Here is a 20,000-nt window from a genome sequence, read left to right as displayed (position 1 = left end):
TTTGTGTCTGTTGTTGTTACCTGCAGGTGAACGGAGCACTTCCGTGTCTGATCCTGTTTCCATGTCGACCGAAGACACCCCTGCGCCTTTCAAACACGCGCAAGCGCGAAAAGAATTAATGAGAATTCTGTTCTGAAGATCTTTAAATCATTTATAAACTCTGTTTGTTTAACTTAGAATTATCAGCTTTGACTTATTTAAATTTATGCTCGAGTTGGAAATCACTTTAAATGATGACGTCAGCACACAGCGGGCCTCAGAAGATTTATTTGTTTTCATGATTTGTTTAATTTGACCAAAACATTGTTAAAAGTAGTGAAACAAATAAATAAAAAGATGATTAACTCTTTAATTCGTCCCTTCTCATAAATGTATGAACATATTTAACATCACATGACCTTTGACCCTGTAAAGAGGAGGGTCAGTCTGTGTCCAGGTGCTGTTGAGGGGGAGAAGCTGTCCACCAGGGGGCGCTGCTCTGTGGGGCTGATCCACATGCATCAGTGTGTGAGTGGAGAACAGAACAAGAACAGAACTTTATTCATTTATGTGTTCACTGAAAATGTACACAAACCTTTGGGATTCATCTGTCAGTGTGTTTAAAAGATATACTGCTTCACTCTGGTCTGGTCCCTAAGACCTGGTCCCTCTGATGTGGTCCCTTAGACCTGGTCCCTCTGGTCTGGTCCCTAAGACCTGGTCCCTAAGACCTGGTCCCTCTGATGTGGTCCCTTAGACCTGGTCCCTCTGGTCTGGTCCCTAAGACCTGGTCCCTCTGGTCTGGTCCCTCTGATCTGGTCCCTCTGGTCTGGTCCCTCTGGTCCGGTCCCTCTGGTCTGGTCCCTCTGTTCTGTCCCTCTGATCTGGTCCCTCTGACCTGGTCTCTCTGGTCTGATCCCTCTGTTCTGGTCCCCCTGCATCACAGGGCACTTCCTGTTTATGAGCTCATCCTGTGGCAGCAGCAGGGGGCGGGGCTTCCACTCCCTGAGTACCAGTTGCAGAGAGGGGGCGGAGTGAAGAGGTCTCACTCTGTCTGACTGACGGGCACCACGAGCTCACAGACACGATGACGTCATACAGTTAGGTCTCCGTGCATCATTTAGTTTCTACAATTAAAACATGTCAACATGTCAACATGTCAACATGTCAACATGTCAACATGTCAACATGTCAACATGTAACTGATGAGCGACAAGATTTTCCTTTTGTCTTTGTGACTCGACGTTTATCAGCCTCATGAGGTGAAGAAGAAGAAGAAGAAGAAGAACCACAGACAGAAGAACAAACATCTACACATGAGACAGAGTGAAGAGGAGGAGGATGAAGATCAGACCACAGAGCTGCAGAACCTTTGATACCATAAGAGATCAACCAGTAGAGTGTGTCCGTGTCCTCATGTCCACAGACAGATGAAGAGTGGAGGCAGCGCCCCCGTGCGGCCTGCTGCAGCGCCGCAGCGGAGTGGCCCCTCCCCCCGCCTGTAGAGGATCCGTCTCCTCTCTCCTCAGCATCACTGCGCACCCACACACACACACACACACACGCACCGAGCCGCGGCTCCGCTCCGGCCCGTATGAAGCTCTCGTCTCCCGGTTCCTCGGTGACTCTTCGTGCCTCCCGCCCGCGGCTCTCGGTCTGGATGTGAGCTGAAGCCTCCGCTGCTTCTCCGGTGTTTCTCCGTCGCTCTCCGCATCCCGCCCTTCCTCACAAAATGGCGGACATCACCGAGCTGAGACCCACCTATGGTGAGTGCAGGCCCCGCTGCTCCATCCTCCTCCAGGCCCGCTCTAGACCCGAACCAGGCCCCGCTGTAGACCCGAACCAGGCCCCGCTGTAGACCCGCACCCTCACGTCACCTCCTCTCCCTCCCTCGCTTCGCTCTGCGCCATCCTCAGCATCTAAACCTCGGCTATCTGGGCTGGTCTGTGATTTGGTTGTGATGATCGTAACGAAGGATATGACAGAAATAAACGCGCAGGTTAATGGATAAAGAAACGCAAGGAAAGAAAGGAAATGAGCGTAATGACACAACAAGCGTCAGAGAGAAGGAAGCGTCAGAGCGCCGCATTACGACAAGAAGAGAGGAAAGATGAAGGAATACACAAACACCAAACAGGGCGTCTCTCTCTCTCTCTCTCTCTCTCTCTCTCTCTCTCTCTCTCTCTCTCTCTCTCTCTGTGTGTGCCTGTCTCTCTGTCTCTGTGTGTCTGTCTGTCTCTCTGTATGTGTCCCTCTCTCTGTGTCTGTCTGTCTCTCTCTCTGCATGTGTCTCTCTGTGTTTCTGTCTCTCTCTCGGGCCTTAACGTGTGTGCGCGTGCCAGTCGGGTGGGTTTGGGGTGACGTCATGTCTGTACCCGGCGCTGGTGTGTGTGTGTGTGTGTGTGTGTGTGAGGGAAGCTGAGGTGAAGCAGCAGCGACACAAACACACCTGCAGAGGATAATGATCGTATTAATCACAGTATTGATGCTGATCAGATTGATACTCATGGTTCATGTAAAGCAGGATGTGATTGGGGATTAAATAAGGAGTCACCCTGAAGTCCCTGAACGCACCACAGGCTCCCTGTTAGGTTCTTTGATTGACAGATCTCAGTCAGAGGCATTTTCACATCAGAACTTTCATAAGACATTTATCAATAAAACCAAAGAAACGGACTCAATACAGTCTGAGTCTGAGCTGAGTCTGATCGGGGTCTGAGCTGAGTCTGATCTGAGTATGAGCTGGGTCTGAGCTGAGCTGAGTCTGAGCTGAGTCTGATCTGGGTCTGAGCTGAGTCTGATCTGGGTCTGAGCTGAGTCTGATCTGAGTACGAGCTGAGTCTGATCTGTGTCTGAGCTGAGTATGAGTCTGATGTGGAGGTCAGAAGGCTATGTTGGGTTTGATTGGCGGTTCCCTCTCCCGTGCCCTGAGAGATCTTTCACTCACTCACACACACACACACACACGCACACACGCGGTTGTATTTATCTGAGCTCAGTGTGACTCAGACTTTAAGCTCCAGTGATCGATTCAAAGGGAAGATTCCCCAAACTTACAGGAAATGATGTCGCTCACCTGTCACTCACATGTCTGCTGCAGGAAAGAGCAGAACAAAGGACCAATGTTTACACCTGTCAGCTGTGTGTGTGTGTGTGTGGCGAAGAAGCGAGCCATCATGACATCATCGGAGGGAGAGAGAGACAGACAGACAGGGAGAGAGAGGGAGAGGGAGAGAGTTAACCTGTGCGGTGTGATCCTCCAGGTCTAACCTGTAGGAGGCGCTCATGAACACTCCACCATCTACTTCAAGCTAAATACAAAGAGAGATGAGATAAGAAGTGTATCATCACAGATCACACTGAGGCACGACAGCTGCCTCATTCACCAGTTTGCTGCTCATCCTCCAAACATTCACTACATATTGATCAGTGACTCACAATCTGTCAGACTCAGAGTTTACAGCTGAGTCCTGGTCAGTGTGACATCATCACAAACCTGAAGACACGACAACACTAACGTTGTGTTTTTCCTTCTCTCACTTCCCCTGTCTCTCTCTCTGTCTCTCTCTCTCTCTCTCTCCCCCCCCCCCCCCCCCCTTCTCTCTCTCTCAGCCATGTCCCCGGTCTTGGCTGGGTTCCTGGGTGCTGGTGTTCTGGTTTTGGTTGTGGTCATTCTGGTTCTCCTCTGGACTTTCTGTCAGCGCCGTTACCTCCGCACCTCCGGACGCTACAAGCTCCACGGCGACCGTTACTGTGACTCAGAGGACCCGCCCTACAAGTTCATCCACATGCTGAAGGGGATCAGTATCTACCCTGAGACGCTGAGCAGCAGTAAGAGAATCGTACGCAGCATCCGTCGGGCCAAAGGTTCTGACCGCGCCGGAGAGCGAGCCGACACCACCGCTGCGGGCAGGGGCATGGTTCTGGTGGACGCCGAAAACAACATCCTGGATGTCCCGGGACAGCTGCAGATGAGCCACCTGGTCCCTCCCGCCGGACTGGGCCAGGCCCAGAACCAGGCCAGGCTGGAGAGAGCCCTGCCGGTCCGGGCCGACTACTGCTGCCTGGAGAGCAGCTCGGCCAGCAGCAGCCAGAACAGCAGCAAGACCGTTTCGCCTTTCACCCCGGCGTCCTCTGAACCGGACCCAGAACCCAGCCTGGGCTCCATCAGCCTGGCCGTGGACTACAACTTCCCCAAGAAGGCCCTGGTGGTGACCATCGTCGGGGCCCGGGGCCTCCCGGCCATGGACGAGCAGGCGGGGAGCTCTGACCCCTACGTGAAGATGACCATCCTGCCAGAGAAGAAGCACCGCGTCAAGACCCGCGTGCTGAGGAAAACCCTGGACCCCCTCTTCGACGAGACCTTCACCTTCTACGGTGTGGCCTACAGCTCGCTGCCTGAGCTCACTTTGCACTTCCTGGTGCTCAGCTTCGACCGCTTTGCACGCGATGATGTCATCGGCGAAGCCGTGGTGCCGCTGAAGGGCGTGGACCCGAGCACGGGCCGGGTCCACCTGAGCCAGCAGATCAGTAAGAGGAACATGCAGGTGAGCAACCAAAGGGTTCAGCAACTACACAGTTAATGGGACTTCAGTGTTGTGCTGTGTGTGTGTGTGTGTGTGTGTGTGTGTGTGTGTGTGTGTGCCAGTGTGTGCTGACTCACTGTTGTTGCTGATTCGCCATGACAACAGGCTGGTCTAACTCTGACCATAGCCTATTGTTAAGCTAACGAGCTAACAGCCTCAGTGTGACCGACAGTCTTCATCGTTGTCCCTAATCAGGTTAGGGTGGAGTGTTGTGGGTTTAGAAACAGAAGGTTGAGACAGAATGTGGAGACAGACGGAGACATGGAGACATGGAGACGTAAACACGATGGCAAAAGCTAAAGCAGACAAAGTTTAGCTGCTTGTTTGTTTTTACTTTGAATGAATTGAGTTCAGTGATGAAGATGAGGAGCAAACATGGAGCAGAGAACTGAGCCTCATCAGACATGACTCAGCTCAACCTGAGCTCAGCTGATGATAACAGGAAGTAGAGTTACCATAGTAACTACAGACGGCGGGCCCAACATGTCCTCTCCATCTCCTCTTCTGTTCTCCAGCAGCTCCTCTGCTGCACGGCTCGCTTTGCTCCTCTTCTTCACATGTGGACCCTCAGACGTCTCCACTCTTCCTCTCTCTGTCCTCTTACTCTTCTTCTCTCCTTCAGTTCAACACAAACCAAACACTCACAGCAGCTCAGGTACATCCAGTCAACAAGACAACAGGTCCAGATGTTGTTCACCTTCAGTGTGATGATGTGATTGTGGTGTCTCTACAGTGTGAGAGTCGTGGGGAGCTGCTGGCGTCTCTGTCCTACCAGCCGGTGTCTCATCGTCTCAGCGTGGTCGTCCTGAAGGCTCGACACCTTCCCAAGATGGACATCACTGGACTGTCAGCTAGTGAGTACCCCTCTGACCTCTGAGACCTGTGTGACCCCTGTGACCTCAGTGACCCCTCTGTGTGTGTGGGCCACTTGGATGCAGACCCTCCTCATGGACCTTGTTCTTCTCCTCTGCAGACCCGTACGTGAAGGTGAACGTCTTCTACGGACGCAAGCGCATCGCCAAGAAGAAGACGCACGTGAAGAAGTGCACGCTCAACCCGGTGTTCAACGAGTCCTTCATCTACGACATCCCGCCAGAGCTGCTTCCCGAGATCTCCGTGGAGTTCCTGGTGGTCGACTTCGACCGGACCACCAAGAACGAGGTCCTGGGCCGCCTGCTGCTCGGCCTCCACAGTCCCTGCCCCTCCGGCGCCTCCCACTGGCGGGAGGTCTGCGAAAACCCCCGCCGGCAGATCTCCAAATGGCACAACCTGAGCGAGTACTGAGGCGTCCTGCTGAGAGGAGCCGAGCCAGAACCACGACCCGGACTGGCCTGGACTCCCAGTGGACACACACACACACACACACACACACACACACACTAACATGTAAACACACTGTTCTCTGTCTCTATACGTACCACAGCTACATTCGCAAAACTATGAAAAATATTAGGATCCTTTACTTCAGTAAATAAAAGAAAACAAAGCTGTTTGAAGCCAAAATGTTCAAATCAGAAAGACTGAAAAATGACTGTTAACGTGTTTAAGGTGTTTCCTCTGGCTGTGACGTGTAGACGCTCCAAACATGGGGAAGAAGAAGAAGAAGACGAAAAGAATACCCCCCCCCCCCTGCTGTTGTTGTCATGCAGTTCATCGCATGTTTACAAAGAGAAGAAGAAAAAAACTTAAATGGTGTAAAAAACCTTGTTGAGTGGCGATCAGCTGACTTTAGATCAAATATATCAGAATGATCACAAACTGAAGTATAAATGAACAAATGAAGGTTATTAACCCTCCTCACATGCCTCTCTAAGCCCCGCCCCCTCTCAGCCCCGCCCCCTCTCAGCCCCGCCCCAGCATCAAAGAAAACAAGATCATTCCCACTTCCTGTTTCCCTGAGGCTTTGTTTACACACTGAGCCGCCACGACGACCGTCCATCACCATACCAACATGTTCAGGCTCATGTCGGACACCAACGAAGAAGAAGACCACAGGATCTGACCCCTCCCCACCCCCCCTGAATCTGGACCCCAGTATCTAAGTGTGCGGCATGAATACGTCACGTTAATATTTGATGGGTTTGATTGTGTTTTAACTCAGTGTGCAGGCTAGACCTTCATAACTCCGCCTGTTAGTTTGCTGACACATGTAACATACGTGTTTGTAACATGACTGCAATATTTAGGTTTCTCTGAAGTGGATGTTAGTTCCTTGTGCTGCCAGCAGAGGGCGAGCTCTTATTTAAACGCTCTGTCGTCTCAAGCTAACAAACCTTTGAGACGCTCTGGGACGAAACCTTCGTCCTCGTCGCTCTTCCTCACGATGCTTCGTCTCAGCAGGCGCCAAAGTTTAAACGCGGGCGCCGTGAACAGGAAGTAACCAGAGGCGCCAGCTGCTGGGGTGAAGGAGCTGAGAGGAAGTGACATCATCAGGTCACACCGACGCCGGAGGCCTCCAGCAGCTCGGCGTCACTCTGCTTTACTTACTGTTACACAGGAAGTCAAAGTTGTTATCTTGAGACCAGGAGACGGTGAAGTCAGGACGAAGACGAGTTTATCTTTGATATTTAAATGATGCTCATGAAATAACAAGTGATGATGTCACCATAACAACATAATACAGTTATTTAAGTCACTTTGCTTCTTTGTCTTTTCTCTTATTGCAACATTTGATGAAGACGTCACTTCATGAGCCACCAGGGGGCGCTGCTAAGCTAGGCTAAGCTAAGGTGGCATCACAGACGAGTCATGCTAACGTCAGCTAGCCAACAAGCTGACGTTAGCGTGAGTATTGCCTCGTGCTGCCTTCAGGTGCTCCTCAGAAACTGCAGCTTCCCAGCTCTGAAGTGGATCAGGACTAAACCACAACATGCAGCTGCTCATGTATGTGCTCGCCAACGTAGCCACGCCCCTCCATCACTCTGCTCTGTCAGCACCGTCGCTCCCTCTGAGCGTTCTCCCCTTATCTCTCCTCTCTGCTTCAGACTCTTTCTGTTTCCTTTGTGACTTCAGTCTTTATAAATGCGACTTATTCTTATTATTAATCAATTAATAGTCAATCAGAACATGTGATCATCATCTCCATGACGACCTAGCTGAACATACAGGGGCTGTCCTGTTCTGCACAGAGACATGACATCACTTCATTAAAGACCCTTGACCTCATTTTGGCAACAGAGAAATGCTTTTATTTTGACTGAAGTAATGCAGCTTCCTGTTCCTGTTTGCCCTGCAGACCTGGGGAGCCCGGTCCGTCTTACAGCCAGATGTCCGAGGTGCAGTCTCCTCCCGGGTAGCGCAGCTCGTGAGCCAGCACCGGCCCGTCCGGCTCTTTACCAAAGTCCACCAGGAAGTCTTGGTTAGGGGACAGACCACCGTCCACCACGTCCACGTCCATCTGCATCATGACTGAGCCCTCCCTGCATACACACACACACACACACAGGTGGAGCTGTAGTTAGAGTATCACAGCCTGAGCAGGACTCTGCAGGACTCTGCAGGACTCGTGGGTCTTACTTGATCATGTCGGGGTAGAACTGCTTGTCCCAGCCGCTGTACAGAGACGTTGTGACGTAAAGTCTCCGACCGTCCAAACTCAACTGTAACATCTGAGGACCACCCTGGACACGCTTCCCCTGAGAGACAGACAGGCAGGCAGACAGTCAGAGAGAGAGACAGACAGACTGAGGCTTCAGACTGCTTCCTGTCCGGTGTACCTGGATGATCCGTGGGCCGGGCTGTGGCTGGTCCTCGCGGTCTTCCAGCACTCTGACCGGACCGTCGCTGGTGACGCTTCCTCCCAGAAACACCTGCGACAAATCAGACAGGTGAGCCCACCGCTCCCGTCTCCACGGCAACCATAACAGCTGTTATGTTTGCCGGCGCGTCACTCTGTTTCACTTCCTGTCACACTAGTCGTACAAACAGAAACATTTGTGGCGCCGACCTGGCCGACCAATCGCGGGCTCCTCCTGTCTGTGATGTCATACTGTCTGATGTCACCGTGCAGCCAGTTGCTGAAGTAGAGGAAGCGGTCGTCCAGAGAGATCAGGATGTCTGTGATCAGGCCTGGACACAGAGAGAGTAGGTCAGTCACAACACTTCTGGGTTGGGCTCTAAACTTTTCAATCAACCTCTCCAAACACAGCTTTGGGTTCTCACCGGGCATCTCAGGCAGCATCCACCCCTCCACCTTCTTACTGGGAACACTGATGACCTTCTCTGCTGCCCAGTCGCCTTCCTGAGGACACCCAGACAAAACCTGAGACCAGGAACCCAGGAACCCAGGGACCCAGGAACCCAGGGACCCAGGGACCCAGGAACCCAGGGACCCAGGGACCCAGGAACCCAGGGACCCAGGAACCCAGGGACCCAGGGACCCAGGAACCCAGGGACCCAGGGATTCAGGAACCCAGGGACCCAGGAACCCAGGGACCCAGGGATTCAGGAACCCAGGGACCCAGGAACCCAGGGACCCAGGAACCCAGGAACCCAGGGACCCAGGGACCCAGGGACCCAGGGACTCAGGAACCCAGGGACCCAGGAACCCAGGAACCTAGGGACCCAGGAACCCAGACCCTCTGACCCTCTGACCCCCACTGCCCCCAAACACCCATGACCCACGACCCACTCAACTAAAACAAACCAGCTACAACAAAGAACCTGTGACCCTGCGGTACTGACCGGGGTTTTGTAGAACCTGAACACGGTCCCCCCCAGGGCACAGCCCACGTAGCCTTCGCTGGCAGCTGGGTCATGGAGGAACCTGACCTCCAGGGGAATAGCGCCCTCTTCCCCCAAGTCCAGTGTCTGCAGCTTCCTGTGGGTGGTCCAGTCCCACACATGCAGACGCCGTCCGTACAGACCTGGAACACAAAGCCACAGAGGTCCGACCCCGCCCTACACACACGTGTGTCACACGTGTGGGGGGTTTGGGTGCTCCAGGGTGACTCACCCTCCTTGACGTGGGCGGGGTTGAACCCGTTGATCAGGGCCTTGGGGCTCCCCCACTCCGTGCTGATCATCACGTTGTGTCGAGGTTGGTACCAGAAGTCGTAGCCAAACGGGGCGGCCTCGCCCGGGTGCTCCCAATTACCGACCACCTCAAACGTCTCACCGTCCAGCAGGACAAAACCACCTGAGAGGACATTTGGACCGCACGGGACACGTTAGACCACATGGTGACACGCTCATCACACAGGTCACTGCCTGCTGTGCTGACTGATCACATGGATCAGCTGATGAAGGCGTGGCCTCACCCTTGCCGTTGCCCTCCGTGTCGCCCATGCAGCTGATCATGATCTGTCCGCTGCCCAGGCAGTGGCTGGTGTGAGGGTTCCCCAGGCCGCACTTCCTGTGCAGACTGCTGGGCTCCACCGCCTGAAACACAGCGCCGCCCAGAGGAGGAACCTGGTACTTGACTTTGTTGCCACCAAGAGTGTATTGCTGAATGTATTGATCTGCTGCTCTCCTGTGAGCCCAGTGTGTGTGTGTGTGTGTGTGTGTGTGTGTGATCACCTTGTGAATGCTCGGAGCCTTCGGGTTCGCCCCGACGTCGATCACGTAGATTCTGGAGGAGATGAGCGACGGCAGGATGAGACGGTTTCGTTTCTTGGAGGCGTCGCCGAAGCAGCTGCTGCAGGCGTTCCAGCCGGAGTGATGCAGCTCGTCGCCCAGGTTCGGCATCGGCAGCCTGTGGATGACCTGGGGGTCGCAAGGGTCAAAGGTCAAGTTTGACCAGTCACAATCACAAATACCACAGAAGGGATGTGAGTGATCTTACAGAGCGGCAGAGCTGAGAAGCTACGGAAAGAAGAAGAAGAAGAAGAAGGCAGGAGAATCTGGAAGAAGAAAGAGGAAACAAAGGTCGGAGGTCAAAGGTTAGAGCGAACAAAAGTGTGTGAGTGTGTGTGTGTCTGTGTGAGTGACTGAACAGAGAAACAGAGCAACAGGAGGCAGGAAGTGTAGGTTGAGTCGTCTACCTGACAGAACGATGGTGATTTGGGGTCGACGTCCACTGTGGCCAGATAATCGGCTTTAACCGTCTCAGTGTTTCTGTAGATGCAGGGAAGATAAACCAGCGCCTCTACTGGACCTGCAGGGAACACACACATCACCATGACAACAGGGCCCCCACAGGACAACAGGCAGCCAGACAGAGAGGCAGGCAGGCAGACAGACGGACAGACAGACAGAAAGGCAGACAGACAGGCAGACAGACAGACATGCAGACAGGCAGACAGACAGTCTCCTCACCCTTCATGGCCTCCAGTGGGCTCTGGTATCCTGGTCCACATCCTGAGCATCCAGCTGAGGAAACATTGAGCAGATTAAAAGGTCAAAGGTCATTAAACCTTTGTTCAGATCAGAAACCAGTTTGTTCATAAACTCAGCAGGCGGCGCTGTTGAGCTCTGAATGTTTGGACCAAAGTGTGCTGCTGCCAGGTGAAAGGGCTGCTGGGTAAACGTGTGTGTGTGTGTGTGTGCGTGTTACATAAGCCCTTCACAGACACACTCTGCTTCTGTTAATCTGTCACTCGTCCCTGTGTAACCTGCAGCACTACTTCTTGCTCCTTTCACACTCGTTCACAGCACAGACCTGAGGGTCATTCAGGGAGAGTGGAGCATTCCCAGCAAACACAACGTGTCAACGTTTACACGCGTTAACTCCAGTCACTTGATTGATAAGAGCCAGATTTTGATTTGTGTCAACATCAAGCATTTTTAAATCCTGACTTAAGTTCTAGTTTGTTGCTCAGTTGTGTCGTTGTGTAGATGTGTTAGGGTTAGATCCCTGCACCCCCTCCGTAAGGCGTGTGTGTGTGTGTGTGTGTGTGTGTGTGTGTGTTTCTCCCGGGGAAGGGCCGCCCGCACCGAGACCTGGCCATCACCATAGATGACTCCGTGGTGACGTCTACTCGGACAGCGAGGAATCTGGGTGTGACCCTGAACGACCAACTGTCGTTCTCGGCAAACATCGCTTCGGTGACGTGTTCCTGCAGATTCCTCCTCTACAACATCCGGAGGATTCGTCCCTTCCTCACCGACAAGGCAGCGCAGGTGCTGATCCAGGTTCTTGTCATCTCCCGCCTGGACTACTGCAACTCCCTCCTTGCTGGCTTCCGCAATCAGACCTCTGGAGCTCGTCCAGAAAGCTGCTGCTCGTCTGGTGTTCAACCTTCCCAAGTTCTCCCACACAACTTGCCTTCTCGGTTCTCTACACTGGCTCCCTGTAGCTGCTCGCATCCAGTTTAAGACTCTGGTGCTAGCCTACAGGGCAGTGAAAGGAACATGTCCTTCATACCTCCAGGCTATGGTCAAGCCCTACACCCCCGCAAGACCACTTCGCTCTGCTGCCTCCAGGCGGCCGGCTGCCCCGGCGCTCAGCGGCCCCTGCTTGCGATCGATGCGGTCACGGCTTTTCTCTGTTCTGGCACCTCAGTGGTGGAATGATCTCCCGACTGATGTCAGGACAGCGGAGTCGCTGCCCATCTTTCGCCGCAGGCTGAAGACCCATCTCTTCAAGAAACACTACCCGGATCCTCCCTCTTAGGACATCACCTACTCTGTCCTAGCTCTTCTGATGCTCTTGTTTTCTAATCTGTCCTTTTTTCTCATTCATCAAAGTACCTAACTTATTGCCAGTGGCATTGCGAGGGTCTCTTGGGGCTCCAAGCAAGAAATCCCTGGGGGCCCCCAGCCCCCCCTGCACGCCACAAAACATTGTTTTTTGCACACATAAATGCACAATTTCCAGGACATTTGAGATGAATAATAATTTCAATAATAATAATTCAATAATAATTTCACATTATATTTCAACTGTTTTAGGTTTAAATGTTTGTCCATCATTATGCATAGCTTTTTCATACAAAGTGTCATTTATTATTATTATTATTATTATCAATATTATTTGACAGTCAGTCTGTCTGTCATCTCGACAGTCAGTAGAAGTTTTGTTGTTGATTGTCTTGCTGGCAGTGAGAGAAGTAAACCTATGGGACTTATCAGCATCAGGCTAGTGCTGCTCCAGGCTAGCCTGCTAATGTTGTGGACTGTTTTCATAGCATAGCTGTGTAATGCTCACCCCTATGAAGTCCGTGACTGACATCACAGTCAGCAGGCAACAATGCACTTGCACTTGCTTACCACTGTCTTTCTTTCTTTTTTCCTCTTTGTCTTTTCATTGCTTTTTCTTTTCAGCTCCAGAGGGATAACTCCACTTCATTTTTCCACAGATGGGGGGGGTTTGACCAAGGGGGTGGGAAGAAATCACGTTCGGCAATCAGCATGACACGTCACACTTAACTTTCACTTTTCCCGCAGGTGAAGGTGCAGGCTGAAGGCAGATGGGGCGGGGCCCCTTAAGGGGGGCTTGCTACTGCGGTTTCATGTCATTGCAAATTGCCCATTGTTGTCGTTGCTGTGGAGTGCATTTCGCAGCCTTGGGGTCCCCCTAGTTGCCGGGGCTCCAAGCTACTGCCTGCCTTGCCCGTCCGCACGCCCCGCCCCTGCTCCTCACTCTTCTACTCTAGATCTAGTTCTGCTCTTAACTGTTGGTTTTGGAAGGAAATGCACTGTCACGATGTCTTGTGACCTGAAGTTCTCTTATCTTCCTTTGTTGAACACACTTATTCTAAGTCGCTTTGGCTAAAAGCGTCTGCTAAATGACCCTAATGTAATGAAATGTAATGTAATCTAATGTAATGTAATCTAATGTAATGTAATCTAATGTAATGTAATCTAATGTAAGAGGAGCTGCAAGAAAAGTTTCTATTGCATGTAATTTGCGCGTGAATTGCAACATGATAAATAAACAATTTTAAAAAGCTCACATCTCTGTTCTTCTGTTCTCTGAGCTTCAGTCACTTTAACAAACAGGTCACATCAATCAAACACAAAGAGACATGAATGAAAGAGTCTTACCCATAGTTCCAGCTCCGCAGGTCGAACAGTTTCTGCTCTGAATTCTGAGGCGATACAGGAGAGAAAGAAGAAGGCGGGGCTTCATGGGTCAACTGCGAATCTATCAACCAACACTGGATGATCTGTTGTCTTGTGTCATCGCAGGTGAAATATGAAAACTTTACTCCACTAATAAGTAACAGAGTTCTTCAGAACAAAGTTTGAACTAATTTAACTCTTTAACTCATTAACAAACCTGCTCAACACCATGACATCAGAATGAATCAATCACTTTAGGGTTACAACAGTTTGCTCATTTCTTCTTCAATGGTGATTATTTTACTTCCTGTTAAACTGAATGATGATTGATGTTGTCGCCGTAAAAAAAAGAATTTGACTCAAACTTCAGAAAGACAAAGGCTTCATCTGCCCAACAAGCAGGGGTCAAAGGTCACAGTGAGACAGACACACAGGGACGCTGAGGAGACTCTAAATGTTTTGTTTAGTTCAGAGCAAAGAAGGAAAAGTGAAGCGACTTCCATTTGTGTTTTTTAATGTTGGACTCTCATATTGTGTTGAGTTAAATGTGTCAACCTGTCAATCATCTGATGGACGAGAGGAGGAAACAGAATGTAAATAAAAATGATGTTTTTATTGACAATAGCACCGATACAAAGAGAACCTGGGACTCGAACCAGCAACCTGCAGGACCAATCACACGCTTCACTCCGCTCCTCTCTGATTGGTCAACCACAGAAAGGAGGAAGACCATGCAGCTCATCTTCATCACCTACTGCATGTGTCCAAAAGACTTCAGCACTTCCTGTTCTCACACAGGGCGGAGCTTATTGGGGATCATCCAACCACACAGCACATAGGGAACCTGGGGGCGGGGCTTAGTAACGTTCATGTTTGTTTTAGTGTTTCTGTCAAAACGTCAACAGAAGAATCAAACATCTGATGACATCACAGGAGACATGTGTCATTATGATTGATGGATTTGAGTGAACAGTTACTAATCACATAAACTAATCAATCGATCCATCATTCTGGCCTCTTCTCCAGAGGTCAGAGGTCAGAGGTGAAGATGAGAGCTTCTGATCTCTTCCTTAGCTCTCATCTTCCTCCACACTCTCTCCTTTACTCTTCATCGTTATCTTCCACTCATCACCCACTTCCTCTCCGATCACGATCCTGGTCTCACGTCTCTCTGTCACCTCCTCTTCCCTGTCTTCCTCTGTCTCTTTCTCCTCTCCCTCACTGTCTTCCTCAATCTCCCTAGTCAGTCCCTCCTTCTCTTGTTCCCTCCTGTCTTCCTGTGACTCCTCCCCTTCCTTCTTGTGCTCCATCTTCTCCGCTGAGCCTTCTGTCTCTTGTTCATGTTCTTCCTCCTCTTCCAGCTCCAGTTCTTCAGGAGAGTCCACATTCAGAGCCTCGTCTCCAAGCAGGACCTCTGTCAATCTCTGGAGGAGACCAGACTGGATCTCTTTAAGGCTCTTCCTCTCCTCCTCTTCCTCAGGCAGAATCCCCGTCAGACAGAACGATGTCTTCAGAAGGGAGGAGAGTTGGTTCAGATGGTTCAGGGCCTCCACCAGCCAGTCCACCAGCAGCTGGGTGATGTTTCCTTGGAGCTGCTCTGTTGAAGTGTCCTCATTGGCCTCCTTTGTGTCTCCAGAGGTGAACTTTGCCCAGCGAGACAACAGGAAGCGCTGCAGCACGGGCCTCACACAGATCTCCAGCGGCTGAAGGAGGAAGGAGCAACCGGCAGGGATCACAGCCGGGAGGGTTCCTGACCCGCTGATGGCTGTGAGGAAGGAGTCTGCCATGTGTTCCCGGTGTCGGTCCAGGACCAGCAGACTCTTGCTGGAAGAAGCTGTGTGCTGCAGCCAGATCCTGTTGGTCCACAGCTCCAGAGCGTCCTCCATCAGCAGGTTCTCTGTGCTCGTCTCCAGCAGGATGGACTTTGGAAGCTTCTTCTGAGCCACCTGCCCGTTGGCCAGGACCAGAGCTGGCAGCATGGTACCGTCGGCGAGCACCGTCAGATACACGGTGACCAGAGGGAGAGAAGAGGCAGAGAGCTTCAGGGCCTCTGGGCGGCGAGTCTTGTCTTGAAATAGTCTGAAGTCCAGAAAGAGACAGAGTTCGTCCATGGTGGCCACGGCGTCGTCTGGGAGACCGTGACCCCGAACCACCTTCTGGGTAAAGTCCCGGAAACACTGGACCTTGAGCTCCAGGGAGCCGGGCAGGGTGCGGCCCGGCGTGCCGGCCCTGCCCGGGCGCCGCGGGCCCAGCCGGTGCCGCAGCATGAAGCCCACCGCCCAGTCGTAAGAGATGCGGAAGGAGTCGCTGAAGCCTCCCTTCTTCTTGAAGGTTGAGGCCTTCTGGAAGAGGCTGCTCTCTGTGATGGGAAGCTGCTGCTCACGCATGGCGAGCACCCACGCCACCATCAGGTCCTCGCCATCGCTGTGGGCGTCACGCTCACGCTCACTCCCGCCAAAATGCTCTGTGGCTTCTTTCAGCCACGACCGGATCAGCTGAGGCTCCGTCCCAAAGTCCAGAGCCGCTTGTCGGATTCCATCGCACAACGCAAACAGAGTGATCCTGAGCTGACGAGCGGACAGGAAGTCCTCACGTTCTTTAGCTAGAGCAGGCAGAGCGTTTGCTGTGTGAGCGCTGGGTGATGAAGCCGGGCGAGGCGCTGGATCTAAAGGTTCCTCCTTTATGTTGTTAGTTTCTTCCTCCAACTCATCGAGATCCTCCACCACCTCGTCTTCAGAGGAGTCAACATCTTCCACAGGGGCCATGGATCCGTCCATCTGGTCTTCAACCATGTCCAGCTCCATCTCTCCACTGCAGCACAGAACCATGGGACAGGCAAGATAAGAAGGGGTTAATATAAAGAACAGGACAATCACCTACTGATGTGACACACACACACACACACACACACACACACACACACACACACACACACACACACACACACACACACACACACACACACACACACACAGCTCAACTCGTGAAATGGTATTAATGTTGTTTTAACTTTCTCCCTTCTAAATGAAGCTAGCTAGCTTAGCCTGCAGCTGGGAGACGTCAAGGTGGGACATCAGTGCACCGTCACACTGACATGTTGGCGTGAACACGTGTACAGAGGACAGAGGACATGGGAGAGGGGACAGGGGACAGATGACAGAGGACATGGGACAGGGGACATTGGAGAAGGGACAGGGGACAGAGGACAGAGGACATGGGACAGTGGACAGATGACATGGGACAGGGGACATGGGAGAAGGGACAGGGGACAGAGGAAAGAGGACATGGGACATGGGACAGTGGACAGATGACAGAGGACAGGGGACAGGGGACAGGGGACAGGGGACAGAGGACAGAGGACATGGGACAGTGGACAGATGACAGAGGACAGGGGACAGGGGACAGGGGACAGGGGACAGAGGACAGAGGACAGTTTCTCTCAGCGTTGGTGTAAAGCTGTCTCTTGTGTGGTTAGCATCAAAATGTCAACATGAAGACCACAACTCAACCAGACAGGAAACAGGATCTTACCTCACTCTGTTCTTTAGGAATCCAATTTTTGTTGATCCTGTTTGGAAACAAAGAAGATACTTGGTGTCATTGTGTCTCCCCGTAACAAAACAACAGAGGGGAACGTTGAGAAGGTGCCTGAACACTGACCTCTGTTGAGCGGTGAGAGGTGGTGGAACTCCCAGAAGCAGCTGGGTCTCTTACACAGGTTGGCCTTGCAGATGCCACAGCCGTACACGCTCTCACGCCGGACGCTCTTCACGCAGCAGTTCTTACACCTCTTAGAGACGGAGCTGATCTTCACCAGCCTGTGTCTCTGTTTGACGGGTTCCTCCGGGACCTCTTGGCCCCTGGTCCCCCGTGGTGTAGCCATCTCCATGGTCTCAAAGTATTTCTGGGCGCACTTGGCCAGTTGGTTGCCCAGGCGCTTGCGGAAGTTGACCTGGGAGAAGAGACCATCTTGCACCCATGGGGGGGGGTTGTCTTTGCGGCTCTCCCGCAGCACGATGAAGGCGTTAACGATGCTCACGTTGACCAGGAACCAGAAGAGGCTGCGCCAGTGTCTGTCCTGGGGGATTCCTCCCAGTGGGTTGCAGGCCAGCAGTTGCTTGCAGATGTCGACCCCCCGCATGTTCTCCTGCAAGAGGCGGAAGGCCATGGGGCGCTGGATGGGGTCCAGCTCACCCACTTTAGTCTGAGATCTCCTCCATACAGTGTCTACTTCCCCCGGAGGTGCGTTGGTTGACAGACAGCCCATCTCCTTGGTGTCCCTCCAGCGCGTGGCCAGGAGCGGACCAAACTGCCTCTGAAGGAATTCTCCAGGGTTCTGCAGCTTGCCCTCCTCCCACAGCTCCCTGGGCAGGATGGGGTTGGGTGGAGGGAAGGAGCTGGAGGCGTAGATGCCCTGGTCCAGCAGCTTCTGCATGAGTGGCACAGAGGTGAGTGAGTTAGCCAGGAAGACCTGGTGGCGTTTATCCTCCAGACCCTTTATCAGCTGTGGCACTACAGTGAACCCGGTGTTCTGTCCATCCTTCTGCCCCATCTGGATGCAGAACCGATGGCAGTAACCAGACTTGGAGTCACAGAGCAGCCACACCTGAGGCTGGGTTCTGGGGTTCCCCTTCCCCTGAGGGCTCTCCTCCTCTAAACTGGGCAGCAGGGCTCTGTCGATGGTGAGGGAGCAGTTTGGGCGGTAAGCGTCCCACATGGCCTTGTCTAGAATGTCCAGCATCCGCCTGAAGATGTGCAGCGAGTCGCCGGGGTTACTGGTAGAGCGGTACTGATCCGTGGTGAAGCTGCCCATGCGGATGTTGGCAGCGATCTGCTTGAAGCGTTTGAAGCTCATGGCGCGGTAGAAGGTGTAGCTGTTATCGTAGTGACTCCAAGACCAGTAGTGGGAAGGGTCCGGCAGGTTCTGGATCCCCATCAGAATGACAAGCCCGATGAAGCCTTTCACCTCATGGATGGTGAGGGGGACCCAGTCTGCTGGGTATGTGCCCAGGTACTGGCAGGTCCTGGCATGGGCATTGGTCTCACGAGTGATCAGCTCCACCAGCTCAGAGGGGAAGAGCAGGTTGAAGAAGTCGATGGCGTCGCTGTGCTTGGACAGCTGATTGTGAGGCCCGCTGCTCTGCACGAAGGAGACCACGGTCAGATTGGTCCTGTCCTTCTCGGACGTCTGCTTCCAGCGACCCCCTGACCTCCAAGAGGGGTCGGGTAGGTCCTTATGTTGGCTCGGTCCTTCCTGTTCTGAGGGCTCTTCGTCGTGGCAGAACAGGATGTCAGGTTCAAAATACGCTGTGAAGAAGGAAGGACAAGTCTAAATAAGCACCCTTACACAGAGTGAACAGTATGTATGGAGTCCCACAAGGCTCCATCCTGGGCCCACTGTAGCTGATGGAAGCACAGGTTTAGGTTTCCTTTGCTGATTTCACTTCCGTTTCCCTGGGATCAATGTGGGTTCATTCAGCAGTTTACAGGAAACCTTCTTTATTTACACAGATGTTTGTCATGAATCATGTGTGGAAGAACATTTCTACATCTAAACCTCTGTAAGAACAAGCACTGCATTACTCTGAAGACACATGACCCCTGGGCTGAGTGGAGGCCTGGATGTTCCCACAGCTGAAACCTTTCTACACAGATGAGTCCTTCACATTCGTGAAGCAGCTGGGGTCTCAACACAAACACAGGACTCAGCTAAGGCTTCATGGCTTAGGACACACCAATCACTGTTCAATCATCTGGGGATGAATCAAGTCTCTCTGTCTCTCTGTCTGTCTGTCTGTCTGTCTGTCTGTCTGTCTGTCTGTCTGTCTGTCTGTCTGTCTGTCTGTCTGTCTGTCTGTCTGTCTGTCTGTCTGTCTGTCTGTCTGTCTGTCTGTCTGTCTGTCTGTCTGTCTGTCTGTCTGTCTGTCTCTCTCTTCTCTCTCTCTCTCTCTCTCTCTCTCTCTCTCTCTCTCTCTCTCTCTCTCTCTCTCTCTCTCTCTCTCTCTCTCTCTCCTCTCTCTTCTCTCTCTCTCTCTCTCTCTCTCTCTCTCTCTCTCTCTTTTATGGCAGCCAGACTTTGAGCCTCACGTGTTTACTTTGGCTGGAGCTCAAAACGGATGAATCAAGTCTCTCTCTCCTCTCTCTCTCTCTCTCTCTCTCTCTCTCTCTCTCTCTCTCTCTCTCTCTCTCTCTCTCTCTCTCTCTCTCTCTCTCTCTCTCTCTCTCTCTCTCTCTCTCTCTCTCTCTCTCTCTCTCTCTCTCTCTCTCTCTCTCTCTCTCTCTCTCTCTCTCTCTCTCTCTCTCTCTCTCTCTCTCTCTCTCTCTCTTCATGGCAGGACTTTGAGCCTCTCTCTCTCCTTTATGGCAGCCAGACTTTGAGACTCTCTCTCTCCTTTATGGCAGCCAGACTTTGAGCCTCACGTGTTTACTTTGGCTGGAGCTCAAAACGGAGGCCAGCTGGACTTTCTCTGAACTGTGAAGCAATAAGGAGGA

At 52.3% G+C, this 20,000-nt stretch overlaps 3 protein-coding genes across 3 annotated transcripts in view; 1 reads left to right on the top strand and 2 right to left on the bottom strand.

Moving 5' to 3' along the window:
* LOC142990331 (serine/threonine-protein kinase Nek11-like) overlaps positions 1–947 on the bottom strand; it is a gene marked incomplete at its 3' end in the record, with an annotated part of 3,070 nt that extends 2,123 nt beyond the window's left edge. Inside the window, exons 1-2 of the mRNA XM_076140081.1 lie at positions 575–947; positions 21–478 (exon numbers count right to left, since the gene is read on the bottom strand). The remainder of the gene's footprint in view (positions 1–20; positions 479–574) is intronic.
* A 567-nt stretch (positions 948–1,514) lies between these two features.
* On the top strand, positions 1,515–7,196 carry LOC142990335 (synaptotagmin-11-like). The gene is made up of 4 exons (XM_076140090.1): positions 1,515–1,745; positions 3,592–4,526; positions 5,299–5,419; positions 5,539–7,196. Exons 1-4 carry the CDS (start codon positions 1,712–1,714, stop codon positions 5,847–5,849), a joined length of 1,401 nt encoding a protein of 466 aa, XP_075996205.1. The 5' UTR covers positions 1,515–1,711; the 3' UTR covers positions 5,850–7,196.
* Positions 7,197–7,717: 521 nt separating this feature from the next.
* On the bottom strand, positions 7,718–13,574 carry selenbp1 (selenium binding protein 1). Its single transcript, XM_076140089.1, has 12 exons — positions 13,491–13,574; positions 10,821–10,874; positions 10,547–10,659; positions 10,083–10,268; positions 9,824–9,944; positions 9,520–9,702; positions 9,249–9,430; positions 8,727–8,805; positions 8,512–8,633; positions 8,282–8,374; positions 8,082–8,200; positions 7,718–7,984 (listed from the first exon to the last, which is right to left on the bottom strand). The coding sequence occupies exons 1-12, from the start codon at positions 13,492–13,494 to the stop codon at positions 7,822–7,824; spliced, it is 1,419 nt and encodes a 472-aa protein (XP_075996204.1). The 5' UTR covers positions 13,495–13,574; the 3' UTR covers positions 7,718–7,821.
* Positions 13,575–20,000: the final 6,426 nt, after the last annotated feature.

Source organism: Genypterus blacodes, unplaced genomic scaffold, assembly GCF_046128005.1.
Source record: "Genypterus blacodes isolate CSIRO-AG114 ecotype Tasmania unplaced genomic scaffold, CSIRO-AGI_Gbla_v1 ptg000514l_1, whole genome shotgun sequence".
NCBI lineage: Eukaryota > Metazoa > Chordata > Actinopteri > Ophidiiformes > Ophidiidae > Genypterus > Genypterus blacodes.
Note: the sequence above shows the minus strand (reverse complement) of the source record. Positions and strands in the feature narration are given on the sequence as shown.

What these genes read in the sequence shown, in the direction of transcription:
- LOC142990335 (XM_076140090.1), top strand. Translation starts at nt 1,712, where the DNA reads ATGGCGGACATCACCGAGCTGAGACCCACCTATG. An exon ending in CGAGCTGAGACCCACCTATG is followed by an intron (nt 1,746 to 3,591) that starts GTGAGTGCAGGC and finishes TCTCTCTCTCAG; the next exon opens with CCATGTCCCCGGTCTTGGCT. An exon ending in TCAGTAAGAGGAACATGCAG is followed by an intron (nt 4,527 to 5,298) that starts GTGAGCAACCAA and finishes GTGTCTCTACAG; the next exon opens with TGTGAGAGTCGTGGGGAGCT.
- selenbp1 (XM_076140089.1), bottom strand. An exon ending in AGGCTCCGAGCATTCACAAG is followed by an intron (nt 9,945 to 10,082) that starts GTGATCACACAC and finishes GCTGTGTTTCAG; the next exon opens with GCGGTGGAGCCCAGCAGTCT. An exon ending in CCGGCCCACGGATCATCCAG is followed by an intron (nt 8,201 to 8,281) that starts GTACACCGGACA and finishes TCTGTCTCTCAG; the next exon opens with GGGAAGCGTGTCCAGGGTGG.